We start from the raw sequence: 17,621 nt of genomic DNA, 5'->3' as shown, positions 1-17,621 counted from the left end.
TGTGTGTGTGTGTGTGTGTGTGTGTGTGTGTGTGTGTGTGTTGTATGTTTGTGTGGGTGAGAGAGAGAGCTACAGAGAGAGACAGAGAGAGAGAGAGAGAGAGAGTGCAACAGAGTGAGAGCAAGAGTGAGTGCGCGAGCGAGAAAGACTATTGTGTTCAGGGGATTAAAGCGGCATCAGATTCAGCCCAGCTGTAGCCATTAGAGGAGATTTAAGTGAAAGCAATCACCTTATAAAGCGTTTTCATAACATCGTGATCTTAGGTGGTTTACCCGTTTGCTCACTCTCCATCCCCGCTATCGTCGTATTAAGCCTCACTATTCAGGATCGCTGAGGATATGACTCTACCGTGCATAAGACACTGTGGTGTGTTTGCCTCAGTGTACTGTGTGTGCATGTGTTTTGGTGTATGTCTGTGTATGTTTGAGAGTGAGAAAGAAAATGCAAGAGAGTGTGTGTGTGTGTTAGTGAGTGTGTGTGTGTGTGTGTGTGTGTGTGTGTGTGTGTGTGCGTGCATGCATATGCATACATGTTAAGAGCATCCTGTCATTGAGCCTGTCAGTAAACAGGACTCATCCCTGACAGGAACATGGGGAGAGGGAGGGGAGGGGGGGGTCCGCAGATCATCACAGGCTGGGCTCAGTCAGAGAGTGAGAGCTCTGACTGCAAATCACACCATTAGCCCTCCACCACCTTACTCATCCACCCCAGTGTGGAGATACACACTGAATGACATGACAGACGGCGGTGGTGCTGGTGGTAGCGGTGGTGGGGTGGGGGAGGGTGACTGGATATGTCCCTGAGTCACAGTAGGGGTGTGACGGACAGACGCTGAGGCTGACACCGTTTTAATGAACCAGCGGCGACGCCTCAGGCGACGCCAGGGAGACACGGCTCCTCTCACCACTCCTCAGACCACCGCCGCTCCGCTCACTCAGGATATATCATGTACCGCATATGCAGAACAGGAAGTGAGGAACCCGACAGAACGAGATAGAGAGAGGGTGAGAGAGAGAGAGAGAGAGAGAGAGAGACAGAGAGAGACAGAGAGACTGACAGAGAGACAGATAGAGAGGGATGATTGACTCCGGAGAGATGGAGCAGATGCATAGTAATTAATGCCGGGTGGTGGAAGTTAATTGAAGTACATGTTCCACCCTGGTAGCTCAACGTGCAGGAGCCGATGTGAAGCCACTAAAGGAGCGTTCTGTAGAAAGTCGGGCACAAACACACACACACACACACACACACACACATACACACACACACACACACACACACAAACACACACACACACAGTCACACACACACACACACACACTATCTTTTCAAATGCCAAACAGATGTGCTACTTCAAGGATGAGCCGGGGGGCTTGAATGCCATTACAGCGGGCCGGTCCCAGGGGGGGGTCCGTGTTGTGGGGGGTCTGGTGCCGGACTGGAGACTCACCCCCGGGGGTTTCGAAGTCGGTCCTGCGCTGCAGCGTGGAGGGCAGGTCATTCAGCCTCAGGGGACAACTGCCTCTTGAAGGGCGAGTTCTTCTGGCTGAGCGCCGGGAAGCCCCTGAAGGAGCCCTGCCGCACCAGCTGCTCGATGGGCGCGTGGCGGCGGGGAATGGCGTGCGGCCCGCCGGGCTCCAGGGGGGACGCCGTGCCCTCGGGTGGGGAGGCCGCGCCGGGAGGCAGGGCCGGGGCGGCACTGGGCATGTCTGAGGAGGGGGGGGGGGGGGGAGAGAGAGAGAGAGAGAGAGAGAGAGAGAGAGAGAGAGAGAGAGAGAGAGAGAGAGAGAGAGAGAGAGAGAGAGAGAGAGGAGCGGGAGGGCGACAGGAGGCTGTGAGTGGATGAAGAAATGAAACAGGAAATGGACAGTGCCGCTTTGCTGATGGTGTAGGGGGCTGATGGTGTAGGGTGCTGATGGTGTAGGGTGATGATGGTGTAGGGTGCTGACGGTGTAGGGTGCTGATGGTGTAGGGGGCTGATGGTGTAGGGTGCTGATGGTGCAGGGTGCTGACGGTGTAGGGTGCTGACGGTGTAGGGTGCTGACGGTGTAGGGTGCTGATGGTGTAGGGTGATGATGGTGTAGGGTGCTGACGGTGTAGGGTGCTGATGGTGTAGGGTGCTGATGGTGTAGGGTGCTGACGGTGCTTATGGTGTAGGGTGATGATGGTGTAGGGTGCTGATGGTGTAGGGTGCTGACGGTGCTAATGGTGTAGGGTGATGATGGTGTAGGGTGCTGACGGTGTAGGGTGCTGACGGTGTAGGGTGCTGACGGTGTGGGTGCTGTAGGGTGCGTACACCGTCAGCGCAGTAGCACTGTGCTGACAGTGTAAGGTGCGTACACGGCAGTATTGGTTTTCTGTGATATGGAGGTTTAATTGTTTGTAACCTAATCGGTAAACGTTGGTTTAAAGAGTGCTATACAAGCACTTTTTGAAAAATTAATGCATTTTTCTAAATGAAAAGAGTTTATCATGATTATCATGACCCACCTTTCTTCTTTTCCTGCAGCTTCATGATGTCGTCTCGCTCAGCGGTGCCGCTGCCGCCGCCCTGCTGGCCAGAGGAGGCGGAGGAGGAGGAGGACGCGACACGGAACGAGCCCTCGCGCACGAAGGAGGTGCGGCTGGCGTCGAAGGAGGCCGTGACGCCGCACTCCTTCTCCCGCCGCTGCTTCCTCTCCAGGCATGCGGCGAAGGCACAGCCCACGGCGTGGCTCAGCCTCTCCCCCTGGTGGAGCGGAGGACAACGACAGGCGTCAGGGCGGGAAAGTCACAGAGCCGGCCTCAGGACGTTTTCGTTCCCTCTCAAAGTTTCATCTCTCTGTTTCGGAGCACTTAAGGTGCTGGTGGCAAGATAAAGGTGGTCATGCTGGACTTGTCCACAGCACTTGTAAACCAATTTTTTCCCCATACATACATTATTTTTTATATCTTTGCATATGTTTCATATTATTGCATACATGTTTCATATTAGTGCATACTGACTTTTTTTTCAGTATGCACTTATATATGTACTGAATTGTGATCATCAAATCAGGGGATCTCTTCCCTGATTGGTTCAGAGAATCCATCTTGCCTTTCAATCACAGTTGCATGGAAAATGCAAAACTTCTCAATGCAGGAGTGTAGGGAGGGAGGGAGCAGGGATGTAGGGGACATTTTATTTTTGTTTAGTTTCTAAATGTCGCAATCTCCTGCTCTCTCCCTCTTTACAACTCTCAAATCTTACCTGCAGCAGCTTTAAACGATTTTTTGATGACAGTCACAACCTTTGTCCACAGACAGAATGCTGAGAGACAAAAGCAATTACCACCAGTGCACCGAGAGACATTACAAACCACTGTTTCATAAAAATAACACCCTGCTTATTCCTGGCAGTGGCCGTTTCGCACAATGGGGTGGAATCACAAACGGATCTCACTACGATGTTTCTGTTTAAGAACATAGATTAGCTCGCAAATATCCGCCTTACACTCTTTGGTTGTCAGAGTGCATTAAACGTCTGTGCCTCGTGTGGCGCCCGGCGCATTTCATTCTCCTCTCTCTCTCTCTCTCTCTCTCTCTCTCTCTCTCTCTCTCTATCCCTCTCTCTCTCTGTCTCTCTCTCTCTATCCCTCTCTCTCTCTCTCTCTCTCTCTCTCTATCCCTCTCTCTCTCTATCTCTCTATCCCTCTCTCTCTATCTCTCTCTCTCTCTGTCTCTCTCTCTCTCTATCCCTCTCTCTCTCTCTCTCTCTCTCTCTCTATCCCTCTCTCTCTCTCTGTCCTCTCTCGCCTCCATTCTAATCCCAGGCACTAATCCCACAGAGAGGACTCTGTTGTGTCCTGCCCTCGATTATCAATCCGGCTCCCCTGTCTGGGTCCAGCTGCTGGCCGGTCGCAGGCTGCGGAGCGAGACGCACTGACACGCTCTGTGAATTCACCTCACATGCTTGGTCTATGTCTGCTTGGTGTGTGCGTGTGTGTGTGTGTGTGTGTGTGTGTGTATGTGTGTGTGTGTGTGTGTGTGTGTGTGTGTGTGTGTGTGTGTGTGTGTGTGTGTGTGTGTGTGTGTGTGTGTGTGTGTGTGTGTGTGTGTGGCGGCGGCCTTATATCTCTCTGGTATTCTTGCATGTGTGTTTTTTCCTACGTTCACCTTCCACCTTCTCAGACATGCATGGCGGTGAACGTCAAAACACGCACATGTGGAAAAGGGCATTTCAGCTCAGCGAGCCTACACTGTGTGAATAACGGTTGGGAAAACTAAAAATCATTAGTTTACGCAGTCCATATGTTGTTGATGATACTGTGCTATAAGACTTTACAAAAGTTATTTGAGTGTAATTTGTTAAATGGCACAGCCATCCGTCCTATTAGTGGGTGAAATGCGCCGTGAGAATGTTCATTTGGAGTTTAGTTTAGATCTGAGAACCCTCCAGGGTTATTCCTGACCGATGACGTATGATGGGTTTCAGGAACTGCTCTTACAGCTCTTCTAACTCCCATCTCTTTACAACTGCCTGTGAACTGTTCTCCCTACAGCCCCTTCACAAGCTAGAACCTGCCACACTGCGAGGGTCGGAACCAAGCAATGGAGCCCGGTCTCTGGAGCTGCTGAGTGTGTGTGTTCTTACTGAGTCCTTGAGGGCCATGAAGCAGTGGCAGATCCAGCGCCGGGTGGTGCCGTCGCGGCAGATGTAAGAGAAGGCCTTGTCGTAGTTACGGTCCGGGGCGCAGAAGGACACCTTCTCTATGGTCTGGTCCACGATAAGGTCCTGGGAGACAGAGGGAGAGAGAGACAGGCAGAGAGAGACAGACAGAGAGAGACAGAGAGAGACAGAGAGAGAGAGAGAGAGAGAGAGAGAGACACAGAGACACAGAGAGAGAGAGACACACACACACACACACACACACACACACACACACATGAACAGAGAAAGAGAGAGAAAGACAGAGAGACATGAGACATGGGTAGATCAGATTAAACAGCTGAAGCAAAACTTGTCCATCCATTGCTTTGAACGGATTCACCAGAGGGCATCCCATCCGACACGTGTTTCATTTTACTGGACTAAGCAGAGACGGGGGGGGGGGGGTGTTCAATGACACTTCACGCATCCTTAAAAGCCTGAACCTCTGACACAAGAGGGCTTGATGGGCTCCTGGAGATCCCCCCCCACCAGCACCCTATTGCCTTATTCATCCTCTCCATCTTGTGAACAGAGGACTCGCAGCTGAAGGAAGACACGTGTGTGTGCGTGTGTGTGTGTGTGTGTGTGTGGGGGGGGGGGGGGGGGGGTTCGTCTGACACTGAGGAGACATGAATCAAGCTGAACCCAACGGAGCTGTCTTTCTGACACTGCTTGTCTATCCGACTACAAATGGAGGGGGTACTCAGCCCAGTCTATAGAGTCCATGGAGAAGAGGGGGCCCCCTCAAGGGCTCTTTGTGTACATTACCCCCCGCACTGGCCATCGCTACAACCCCGACATATAAAGGGGAGGCATGGAGGCTATATATAACAAGAGGAAGGAGACGGAGGAATAAAGGGTTCACACACTCATCAGCACACATCCTCTCCTCAAAACCAAATAAAGGGGGAGAGATCGAGGGAGGGGAGGGGGGCGGGAGGGTCAAGCAAAGGAAAAGGAAGGGAGACAAAATAGCAGGCTATTCATTGTGGGCCAATTAGTGAATGAAGAGGGTCTGCTGGATCTAGGGTGAAAGGGGAGGCAGAGGGAAGTGTGTGCGTCGGTACGTATGTCAGTCCTTATAGGACAAAGTGTGCACATTGTGTAACATGCATGGGTCTTTTGCACATTTCACATACAGGCTCTGTGTGTGTGTGTGTGTGTGTGTGTGTGTGTGTGTGTGTGTGTGTGTGTGTGTGTGTGTGTGTGTGTGTGTGTGTGTGTGTGTGTGGGGGCCATCGGAGCTAAAGAATTGTTTTCGTTCCTCCAACTCCTATGAGTGTAGCAGGTCAAAATCCCAACACTATGGCAACCAGACGCACCCACCAGAGGGGTCAGGAAGGCCCAAAATGGGAAAGACCCCAAATAAACAAGCAGACGAGACGGTAACAACACCGTCAACAATCTCTCTCTCTCTCTCGCTGGCCCCCATTGAGGGTGGTCTGCCAGGGATCTCCCACGGCCCGCCCACTGCCAGCCCGCTGCGTTCAGGGATGACGTCACAGAGCTGGGGCCCCAGCGGGGCCCCCGGACGTCCGCACTGTGGCCGGTGGGCGCTGAGCTATGAATGTGTCAGGCACTGTATGCAGCACACAGGCCGAGGAAAGTGATGGGGAAGAGATTTACATTGAATGTTGTGGTTTATTAAATTGTACTAATAAAGCCCTGAGTCTGTTCCACTGTGAACAGGGTGAGTGGGCGGTCGTGGTCGGGTAGCGGTGGCTGGGCCGACCATAGACCGCGTGTGCTCTGGGGTTTTCAGCGACGTAATCACCTTCCCGACATTCACAGCTTGATTCATTTACTGCAAGAGGCACGCCTTGTGTCCTCACTACGTTCCCATGGAAACAGTTCACACACACACGCAATAACACAATAACCATACAGATGAGACAATAACATGATAAACACACAGCAGAGATGTTCATTCTTTCACGGCCCAGAAAACATTCACTCTAGCGACCACCAGATGGGGACGCACCTGCCATGACCCCAGGCTGACCTCACCAACGTCTAAAACCAGAAATAATGAGGTCCCCAAAACAGAATATAAATGTTAAACCTGGACAGACTAAACCTTCGAATTTGAATCGTCTCTACACACACACATATGGGCACTTGTGTCACTGTTGTCGGGCATGTAACGGCCACCCGCAGTGGGTCCTCCAGAGACCGGCGGTGACCTCATCGCGGTGCACGGTTCACAGGAGACAAGAGGACAGGGAGGAGGCGGGGCACTTCTCCAGTGCATGGGATGAGTTAGAGCACCGTGACACACATTTAAACACATTCATATCCTCGTACACACATGCACACACTTGGTGTTAATACTAAAGTAACACATGGGTTCACCATGCAATTTGTTTCAAGGTGAACGTTTGAACGTTTTTTGGGTTAAACTCTGCTGTTGTGTCTATAAGTACATGAAAAACAATATTGCTATAGTTTCAACTGCATTGGAGCAGGGTATTTGATGAATTTTTTCATTAATGCTATCGCTTACATTTTTTGTGAAGTCATTTTTATAATATAAAATGTGCTAAATGTCCTAAACCATTTGTCAGAAACATTGCTCGGTCAGCAAGGCTGTTGACATGAACTACTGAGGTCCATGCAGCAGAGACACAAGCAGAGCTCCGCTCACCTTCGTCTTGTCATCCACCACCCTGAGCCCGTCAGCCGACACCCACAGCACCGCCTTCACCGTCTTCTTCCCGCTCTGGGGGGGGGGGGGGGGGGGAGAGAGAGAGAGAGAGAGAGAGACATTGAAACACAAACATTATTCCATGGGAGGTGGCTGGCTTATGGTCGACTGAAAAACAAGGGGGCGGGGCGGCTGAATCAGGGGACCAAGGCAGCTGGGGGTGGAGAGCTAAATGAGGGAAAGACGATATGTTCTCATGCGAGTGGTGCTCTCAGTGAGCCAGGGTCCAGTCCCCACCATCGTCAGCAAGTGTTTACTGGACCTGATATCTCTGTGAGGAAGTAAATCAATAGGGCGGGGGCCTCAGTAAAGCGGGGGGGGGGGGCTCAAAAGGCCCGTTGGGGTATAAAAGTATGCTTGCTGTACCTAATTGTCCTGAGTTTCCTTCAAGAAGCCAGAAGTAGCATTGTCGTGCTAAAAGAGTCATTTCAGGGTCACTTAGCAGTTTCAGTGTGCGCATGTGTGTGTGTGTGTGTGTTTGTGTGTGTGTGTGTGTGTGAGAGTGTGTGGACCTGCATTGTGTGTTTGTTTATAAAAAGTGTTATTAGCCAGACAGAATAAGTAAATGAAGTGAAGGTTAGAGAGACAGAGAGAAACGGATACACAAAGTGAACATGGGGACGCGAGGGTGTCTCTTATCCAACGTCAACATCCATCACAGCGTCCTTTTCCGGGGGGATTCTTCTAGAAATGAAATTATTTGTACTACCAAAAAGTGTCCTTCTTTTTGCGTGTCTGTGTGTTCCTTCCTAATAAATCAGAATCATCAGGGACTATTTCCTCACATTTCTAAATGTGCCAGGACATTTGTCATACTGCTGTCTGTGTGTATTAAAAAAAAGGGTGCAGTTAATTCTATCTGACTGGATGAATTTAATATAATGCAGTAGTGGTATATATCTCGAAGTCATGCTCAGGGGAAGACGGAAGAAAGAGGGGAAGGGAGAGAGAGAGAGAGAGAGAGAGAGAGAGAGAGAGAGAGAGAGACAGACAGACAGACAGAGAGAGAGAGCTGGCACACCAACAGCCATTCCTCCAGAGGAGGGCACCAAGCAGCATTAATAACACACTCCACCAGGGCCCAGCTAAAAATACACTGGTTTAATAAGGCCTTTCTGCATGTCTGTATGTGTGTGTGTGTGTGTGTGTGTGTGTGTGTGTGTGTGTGTGTGTGTGTGTGTGTGTGTGTGTGTGTGTGTGTGTGTGTGTGTGTGTGTGTGTAGAGAGAGATAATGGGAGAGCTAGACAGAGTACCGCGGGTAAAAACTTTGAACGCCAACGTTGACAGATAAGGAGTGTGGATTTTGCATAATCCCACTGAGTCGGGAAGAGAGAGGGAGGGAGGAGGGGGAGAGAGAGAAAGAGAGAGAAACGGAGAGGGGGAGAGAGGAACAGGGCGCTCACATATAGAGAGCTGGGAACAAAGTAAGCAGATCAGCAACAGAAGCAAAAAGGTGATGAGAATCAAATAGCCAAAGTTTGGGAGGAGACAAAAGAAAAGTTAAACCACAAAGAGAAGGGTTGGAAAAAGTGTGAGATTGACGGAGGAGCCATCAGATGTGTGTGCATGCCTGTGTGCGTGTGTGCGTGCCTGTGCGTTTGTTTGTGTGTGTAGTTCTCACATCTTTTAGCTTCTTCACAGCCTCCTCGCACACATGCATTCCTCTGGACTCCTCCACCTCCACCAACCCCAGGTACTAGAGAGAGAGAGAGAGAGAGAGAGAGAGAGAGAGAGAGAGAGAGAGAGAGAAGGAGACACAGACACATACAGAGAGACAGCGATCAATATTCATTCCATCCTATTAGTGCATCTATTGCGATAGTGATAAACAATTATTTCACACCTTTATGTGATGTCAGACGAGCGCAAACCGAGAAAACAGAGAGAGATAACAGGGATAAAGATGGACGACAGGAGGAGGGGCGGTGTTGTTGTAAAACTGTGCAGGAGGTCTAGAGGGACACAATTAATGCTGGAGAACATTGACCTGGGAGTCACATCAACACAGTCCAAGACCGGTGAAAGATGAGCCACGGGTACAGCCTGCTTGAACTGGTGGCCACTGTACTTTTAGAGATGTTGCATTCAACCCTGTGCTCAAAAAGTGATTGCATGAAAGAGAGAGAAAGACAGAGAGAGAGAGAGAGAAAAAAAGAGAGAGAGAGAGAGAGAGAGATAGAGAGAGACAGAGAGAGACAGAGAGAGACAGACAGACAGAGAGATAGAGATAGGGAGCCCTAAAAGCTCAACTCGCTGCTACTAAACTGAACTCATCATTCAAAACTGCATTCCATTATCCTGCTCAGCCACACCCTCTTGTTCTCTTCCTCCTACCTGCCTCTCTCTCTTCCCTCTCCTCCATCCCTCTCTCTCTGTCTTCTACAACCTGTCCTCCACGGTGATTGGTTGCTGCTTCTCATCCCGCCTCAGCAGATTCATCAGTGTCCTTGTTATCTCTCCACCTCCTATCCGATTATTTTGCTCCTTCATTCGCTTGTTATTTTCTCTCTGTGTGCAGCCCCCCCCTCCTCCTCCCTCACCCCTGAGGTGTCTCCCTGTCAAGTGACTCCAACACTTTGTTATGCATCTCTCTCTCTCTCTCTCTCTCTCTCTCTCTCTCTCTCTCTCTCTCTCTCTCTCTCTCTCTCTCATTCGTCTCTAAAGAGACGAATGACGGATACTCCAATGCTAACTGGGAGCGATGATGGCAACATCAGTGGCAGTGAAGTTGGGGGTCTATAATCATATTAGCCAAATTACTACAAAAAGCTTTTCCTAAAGTGTCCAAAATCACACAGCCAATAAGCGGTATCTGTGTGACTTGGGCGGCGGTGAAATGGGTCATTTGCATGTATCCCAAAGAACACTTCAACACTTGAACGTGAAAGAAAATATTATAATAATAAATAAGAAACAAGGATACAATGTCCACCCACTCCTCTGAGTAGCGGTTCTACAGATTACGGCCTGGTAGCGTAGCATTAGCCTAGCGTATTTTGGGTCAGGAGGGAGGGGAGGGCGGGGAGGATAATGGTCCTGAAGGGAACTCTCAACACGCAAGTCTGGAAAACTTCAGGAGCCACTAGGGCCGATGTTACCATGGCGCTGTCAAACTTTCCCAACTTTAACTTGTAAATTGAACAACACAAAAGATCAAATATTTACCGAATCACCACACATCCATATGCATAGATCGGCACTCCAAACAACTTTGATAACATAATCTTGTATCGTGAGAGCCCTGTCGATTCTTGCCCCTAGGTGATCATTTATTCCTGATTTCACTGAAAGCTAACAGATCTCCATATTGAATGAAACAACACAATAGGGTCTCTCTATTTCTTTATATTCGATCAAGTCTCACGGTTGGTTTGTCCTAGCGATTACTGTGAGGTTCCTGAGAGAGCGACCTGCTCGTTGCGGCAGTGCATTGAGTCAAACTACAGGACTCCCAATTAAAAAGGCTGGAGGTGTGTGTATGTGGGGGGGGGGGGGGGGAGGACATTCCTACCCGCACAGCGAAGTTGCATTTGCCCTTACGCACGGCCTCCTCGTCCGCCTGCCACTGGTGCGGCCGGCTGGCCTCGGGAACGTAGGTGGGCTTCTTCCTCCGGAGGCTTTGACGAAGCTTGTTCATCTCCGGGGTCACGTGCTGCTCCCTGGTACTGCGCGCACAAGCACACACACACACACACACACACACACACACACACAGATACACATACACACACAGAGGGGAATAAGTGACTCAGAACTATGAAGGAACAATGAGGGAAGTTCATCGCTGCTTCGACTGTGTCGCTAGCGGCCTCAGTGTAGTGAGAGACCGAGGTCCGGTGTGGCGCTTGTACTCGCGGCCTGCCTCGGCGCCCCTATGTGAGTTGTAAGGGCTCTGTGTGATCAGGAGGCGGTGCTCTGGGTGTCTGGTGTTTGATTAGAGGCCTGTGATCAGTACAGCTTTTTTGCGTCTTCCCCCAATGATAAATCAATGAGGCGTTACTTAAAATAGATAGACAAGTGCACATCGCTTCCACACGCACACAAGCACACACGCACACAAGCACATAAGCACGCACCTACGCACTAACGCACGCATACATAACACACCCGAACACACAGACACACAAACACACACACCTTGCTCACGCCTAATTAAACCACTTGGCCCATTGGCCAATTTAGTGATGCTAATTTCTAAGCTATGCATAATAAAACAGAACACCAACAAAACATGACCTGCTAGAAAATGATAATCACTGGTCCCACTGTCGTCCCCCCCCCCCCCCCACACACACACACACACACACAATCTATCACTGGACTCGTCCATAGACTTTAGACAATAGGGCTTCTTCCCAAGAAACTACAGCTAATTATATTTGTTCCTTGTTATATCCTTCGTTCTCATAACCTCATGTCCTCTTCTTTTTCTCTGCTTGGCTAAACAAATCAAGCCAAATGTTTGTTGTTTATGCGCTCCTCTCTCTCAGCCATCTCTCCCGTTCTCAGCCTTCTCTCTCTCTCCCTCTCTCTCTCAGCATTCTCTCTCGCTCTCAGCCTTGTCTCTTCCTCTCTCTCTCTCTCCCTTTCAGCCTTCTCTCCCACTCGCTTTCTCTCCCCCTCTCTCAGCCTTCTCTCCCTCTCCTCTGATCTCTATATTTATGGCTCTACTGGGAATAGACGACACACATCTTCTATTCTACATGATACATCAAATCATACCATCTTACCATCTCGCTGCTCCGATCCTGGTCATCCTGGCTACGTCTCTTACACGGATCCTCACCCAAGCTTCAACTATAGACAATATGATGAATGGACTGTGCGCAGGAGACCTTCTCTTCTATCTTCTCTCACAAACAGCTAAGGGATGGCCTATTTATACGCACACACACACACACACACACACACACACACACACACATACACACACACACACCTTACATCACTTCTCATCATAGCCAACCCTCTGGGAACAGGTGTGAGGAACACGGTTTGCCGGAAGTGTTTTGTACACGTTGTGGTCTCCTGTGTCACAAGCTTAAAAAAACCCCACATGCATGCATGTATACGCACACAAGGCTGAAAGGACACACACACACACACACACACACACACACCCATGCCCGCACACACATACAAACACACAGACACACACGCGCACACACACACACACACACACACACACACTAAGACACTGGTCTTAGTGGTAAATTTGGTGTATTAAAATGATAGCAGTGTAAATTCCAGACCTGAATGACTGTCCTCATTCATGGCATGGATGGCATGTGCAAAGAGTTACCAGGGCACGCTTACACACACACACACACACACACACACACACACACACACACACACACACACACACACACACACACACAGAGGCTAGACAGTAGGCAGGCGTAATGAGGCTTTTGCCAGTCATTTCTGGGCCTTATGCCAAAGCCGACTGGCACCTCACTGGTATCCCGTGCCCCTGGAGCAGGTGTGTGTGTGTGTGTGTGTGTGTGTGTGTGTGTGTGTGTGTGTGTGTGTGTGTGTGTGAGTGTGTGTGTGTGTGTCTGTGTGTGCACGCGCGTGTATGTGTGTGTGATGAGTAAAAGCGTATGGGGTCAGAACAGTCTCATTAATAATGAATACACAGAGAAGGATTCACAAATGTATTTTGTGATTTGTATATAAATTACTCTGTTCTTATAAATACATTTCAATGCACACACAAATGGATATAGGTATGTATAAATGTAAAATAAATCCATAAACAAAAATAAGTTTCACAAACACATTTCTGATCCACACACAAATGTGTCTTGTTTTAAATAAATCTAATATAAATCCATAAATATATTAATTTAAAAAATATTTGCAATTTTCATCAAAATGTATTTGGATGTTGTTACATTTATATACAAACTGTTAAACTTGAATTTACAAGACGCTTTTCATTTGTAAACTTGTTTGCATTTGTGTGTGAACTGGTCTGTATTTATCAGTCCCTCAAGAAAAATGCGGCATTTTTTTTGTGATTGTTGCGGCCAAAAATCCTTGATTATGCGGCACGTTTTCTAAAAAATGCGATGAAATATGCGGCATATTAATGCAATTTTATGCGATGAAATTGCGGGAACTTGCGAAAAATGCAGCTTTTCGATGACGTTCACGTCGCGTAATTACGTCACTTCATAACGTTCCCATGGCAACAGGGGGAAATGGCTGCTTTTGTGTGAAGTAAACGCAACATTTTTCAACTTTCTTCTAAGATATATGTGACTTTATTGCAACGAAAATGCGGGGATTATGAAATCATGCAAGCCCCGCATATTTTGCGCGGAAATCGGCAATTTATGCAGTGAATGTGCGGCATATTTGAAAAAAATGCGGCCCCGCATGAATATGCGGACTTTTGCTGATTATGCGTTGAATTATGCGATCGCATAATCGCGTTTTTCTGGAGGGACTGATTTATATGTGGATTTTTGCGACTCTCCTGACGTGGCTGGACTCACAAACGCATTTTTTTCAACAAGGAACTATCTGTAGCCAATCAGATGCCTCCCTCGTTTTCAGCCAATCACATGACTGCAGTGACTGGGTTTTTAGATTGTCGGTGCCGTTTACTACTTTAACTGCACCGACAATCCCAAACCCAGTCGAAACTAGATGGAAAAAGTGTGTAGTTCAAAACGTTGACTTCTTTGCTATCTAGAGATTATTATTTACGATCATTCAAAAGCCCCGTTATTTCCCATAGACATTTGACCGAGGGAACCGAGAGGCTCGGAGGCTGGACTTATTCTTCAGAGGTCGGGACTGCAGTCATATGATTGGCTGAAAACGAGGGAGGCATCTGATTGGCTACAGAGAGTTCCTTGTTGAAAAAAATGCATTTGTGAATCCAGCCACGTCAGGAGAGTCTCAAAAATCCACATATAAATACAGACCAGTTCACACACAAATGCAAACAAGTTCACAAATGAAAAGCGTCTTGTTAATTCAAGTTTAACAGTTTGTATATAAATGTAACAACATCCAAATACATTTTTTAGGAAAATTGCAAATACTTTTTTAATTAATATATTTATGGATTTATATTACATTTATTTAAAACAAGACACATTTGTGTGTGGATCAGAAATGTGTTTGTGAAACTTATTTGTTTATGGATTTATTTCACATTTATACATACCGATATCCATTTGTGTGCGCATTGAAATTTATTTGTGAGAAGAGTAATTTATATATAAATCACAAATTGCATTTGTGAATCCTTCTCTGTGCATTCATTATTAATGAGACTGTTCTGACCCCATAAAAGCGTGCTGGTGTCCGTTCCTAACACAAGGGAGATGAGGTGAGCAGTGTTGTCATAACTGTAATTGTCCTCATATGGCCGGTGTTAAGGGACATGTGGAGGGAGGGGGGAAGAAGAACGAAAGAAAGAAAGAACAAACAAAGAAACAACCAAACAAGAAAGAAAGAAAGAAAGACTTAGGAAAAACTCTGTCAGCTGCCATCAAATGTTTTGAGAGAATTGGATCATGGATGGAGTCCCAAAGAAATGTAAGCTTTAGCGCAGGTTCTACCAGGAGGACTCAACTCACACGCGCCAGTTTGCCAATCGCCAATCACCTGCCGACACCTGCTTTATAAAGAGTAGTCCAACATATGTTCTTTGCTGCTTAGGTATTTTGTTCGATGCTCCCCCTTCCACCCCACCACCACCAGGTCTGCCCCAGTCTACCCGTCCAGGGGAAGGGTCCGCCCCTGCTATTCCTGGCAGGATACGCCGAGTCCACACGTCATCCTGGATCAGTGACGGGGCTTACGCCAAAGACTTATCATGCAAAATATTCTCTCTTATGTTATCATTCAAAATAAATCTTTATTCGCATTTATTGGTGAATGAGTCTTCATGGGAGAACTGGGTTGAGGAGAACGAGAAGACAAACAGAGTGGGCGAGCGGGCGAGAGTTACAATAAAGGAGAGAGAGGTTTGTTTGAGAACTAATTGCGCTAAACCCAATTATCTCAACCCACACTTTATTTTAATAATCAAGCCTCATTTAGCTATCTGTATTTTTGGCGGGTCATGACTGTGTGCCGGCATTAGTTTCTCAAAAGCAACCATCAGCAGTAGAAGCTAAATGTGAGCCCACTGCACTTTTAGGCTAGCGGCATGTCACAAGCAGCTCTCTCCAGTAACCCGCATGGAAGTGTGTTTGGGAACTAAGTGAGCACAGAGCTGGGAGAGGGGGGACTGCTAATGGGGAGCAGGACTGAAGCCTGATAGTGATACAGATCCAAGTCCTTGGATGTGACTCGTAGGGATGTAACGGTAAACCCCGATAAAAGTGTTGTCGATAACATTAACTAATTGTTTTCATTTCAAATAAAATTATTATCGTGGTGGATAACTGCGCCCGCGGTATGGAAACAGTGTGCTTAAAGGGATACTTCACCGGTGGAGATATGAAGGTTATATGAAGTAAATAATTATATGTATTATATATGTGCAAAAAAAATTGAAATCGGTTCATCCTTGCCTGAGAAAAGGCAGAAAGAGTCTCTGTCTCAAAAGTAAGAAATCCTACTACCACAGTGCATTGCGCCCGCTGCACCGCAGCAAACTTTGTGTAAACATATGTTGACTAGTTTAGACTTACGGCCTCATTTTTACAAACGCATCATTTGTATATAACTGTACAGCATAAAAACATTTGCTAATTACAGTAGCTCCGCATATCAAGCTTTCTCCCCAGTTGAAATAAGTGTTTATATTATACAGTAGGCATACTTTAGTATAACAGCACTTGGGTTAGTAAACAAATCACAACAACCAACATGAATTTGAAGTTTTATTCATGAAAAAATATGAACTATTTACAAAAATAAAACGTGTTTGCTAGAGTCAAAATAGTCACAGCTCATCTTGAGCATCTACAGTCTCCTGGTAGCCACGGTACTGCCCATCTTGTGTTCGGTAATTAGCTCTTATGGTCTGGACAACACAGGAAGCCGATACTGTCTAAGAAAGAAAGAGAACAACATTAGCAAAGCAAGATAAATTATGCCTTGAGTAGCCTATATAGCATTACACAGACTTCAAGCTAACGTAACGTAGCCTATGCTCTGCCAATAAGATCGTCTACCTTCGGATAACTACTTGTCACGTTCCCCGGGACTCAAATCTATTGTAGCCTATGTGTTAGTAAAACAAAAAACACTTACTCTATGCTCAGACGTCTGTTTCTCCCGGTGGGCTTTGGCTGGCATTTCCAGTTCACTTTCTGGGTCCGGAAATATGTGTCCAATACCCAACTGTTCAGATGAGGCGTAAAGCCTGGGTGAGAGGTTACACACATGGCCCCGTCCTCGCCAGATTCTGCTATTTTTCTAGAAGAAACTGGCATCGCTGAAATTCGCTGCAGCACAGGGACTCTGTGTTAGTGTCTATAGGCGAACAGCGCAAACCGGCGCACTCCGGCTCCTCGTTCTCGGCAACAGGCAAGGCTTGTTCAGCTGCAGCCACAGCAGCCTCCTTCTCTAGTTGTGTCAATTCTTCCTGGCTGTATTCTGGCTCGTACTAATAGCCCTGAATGTCCGAATCCAACAATAGATTTTCAAAATCCACTTCGGCTGTTTCACATTGCAAATTTGTTCTCTAGCTAAGCGGTGAAGAAACATCGCGGACAATGTGTTTCCCTCTCGTACGCGAGCTCCCCCCCCCCTCCCCTCATTCCTTATTGGTGGGCTCACAAATTTGCTGAACCAGTGGTTTGTAGTCCTTGGCCCTTCTAGCAGGCACGCAAAGTTCTCCCAAGATGACGTCAAACCGTCATTAGACTTCATCTCGGGAGAAAATTAGATCAGGAAAGATGGGCCAAGGGAAGACTGGGTTATAAAAAAACTTTTTTTATATATTACAATAGCGATTTTATAATGATAGAACGCCGGTTCTGAATGGGTGAAGTATCCGTTTAAATCCTTCCCAGCGCTTCATCCGAGTCTCCTGAAGTTGCCGCGCAGGCGCACTGTGTAGCCTACAACATAATGTTTTTAAGTTTCGATTCAGTTGTAATCATGGCGGAAGGAGGAGACGACAGCGCTCAAGACATCCATCAGCCTTCTAATAAGGATGTGCATTTCTGGCAAAAATACTATTTAATATTCACTGAAAAGTATTCAAATAATATTCGAAAATCTGTCAATCAAGAACCCCCCACGCACGCACACACAATGACACAGGG

General features: G+C 47.6%; 1 protein-coding gene across 1 annotated transcript in view; it reads right to left on the bottom strand.

Moving 5' to 3' along the window:
* The window catches only part of numbl (NUMB like endocytic adaptor protein), a 48,159-nt gene that overhangs the window by 2,387 nt on the left and 28,151 nt on the right, over nucleotides 1-17,621 (bottom strand). Inside the window, 7 exon segments of the mRNA XM_079733740.1 lie at nucleotides 1,451-1,511; nucleotides 1,513-1,709; nucleotides 2,491-2,728; nucleotides 4,613-4,753; nucleotides 7,314-7,388; nucleotides 8,996-9,070; nucleotides 10,886-11,039. Coding sequence (XP_079589866.1) covers nucleotides 1,451-1,511; nucleotides 1,513-1,709; nucleotides 2,491-2,728; nucleotides 4,613-4,753; nucleotides 7,314-7,388; nucleotides 8,996-9,070; nucleotides 10,886-11,011 — 913 coding nt within the window. The 5' untranslated portion in view covers nucleotides 11,012-11,039.

The sequence above is a fragment of the Pollachius pollachius genome (genome assembly GCF_949987615.1).
Source record: "Pollachius pollachius genome assembly, chromosome: 3".
Lineage (NCBI taxonomy): Eukaryota > Metazoa > Chordata > Actinopteri > Gadiformes > Gadidae > Pollachius > Pollachius pollachius.
Note: the sequence above shows the minus strand (reverse complement) of the source record. Positions and strands in the feature narration are given on the sequence as shown.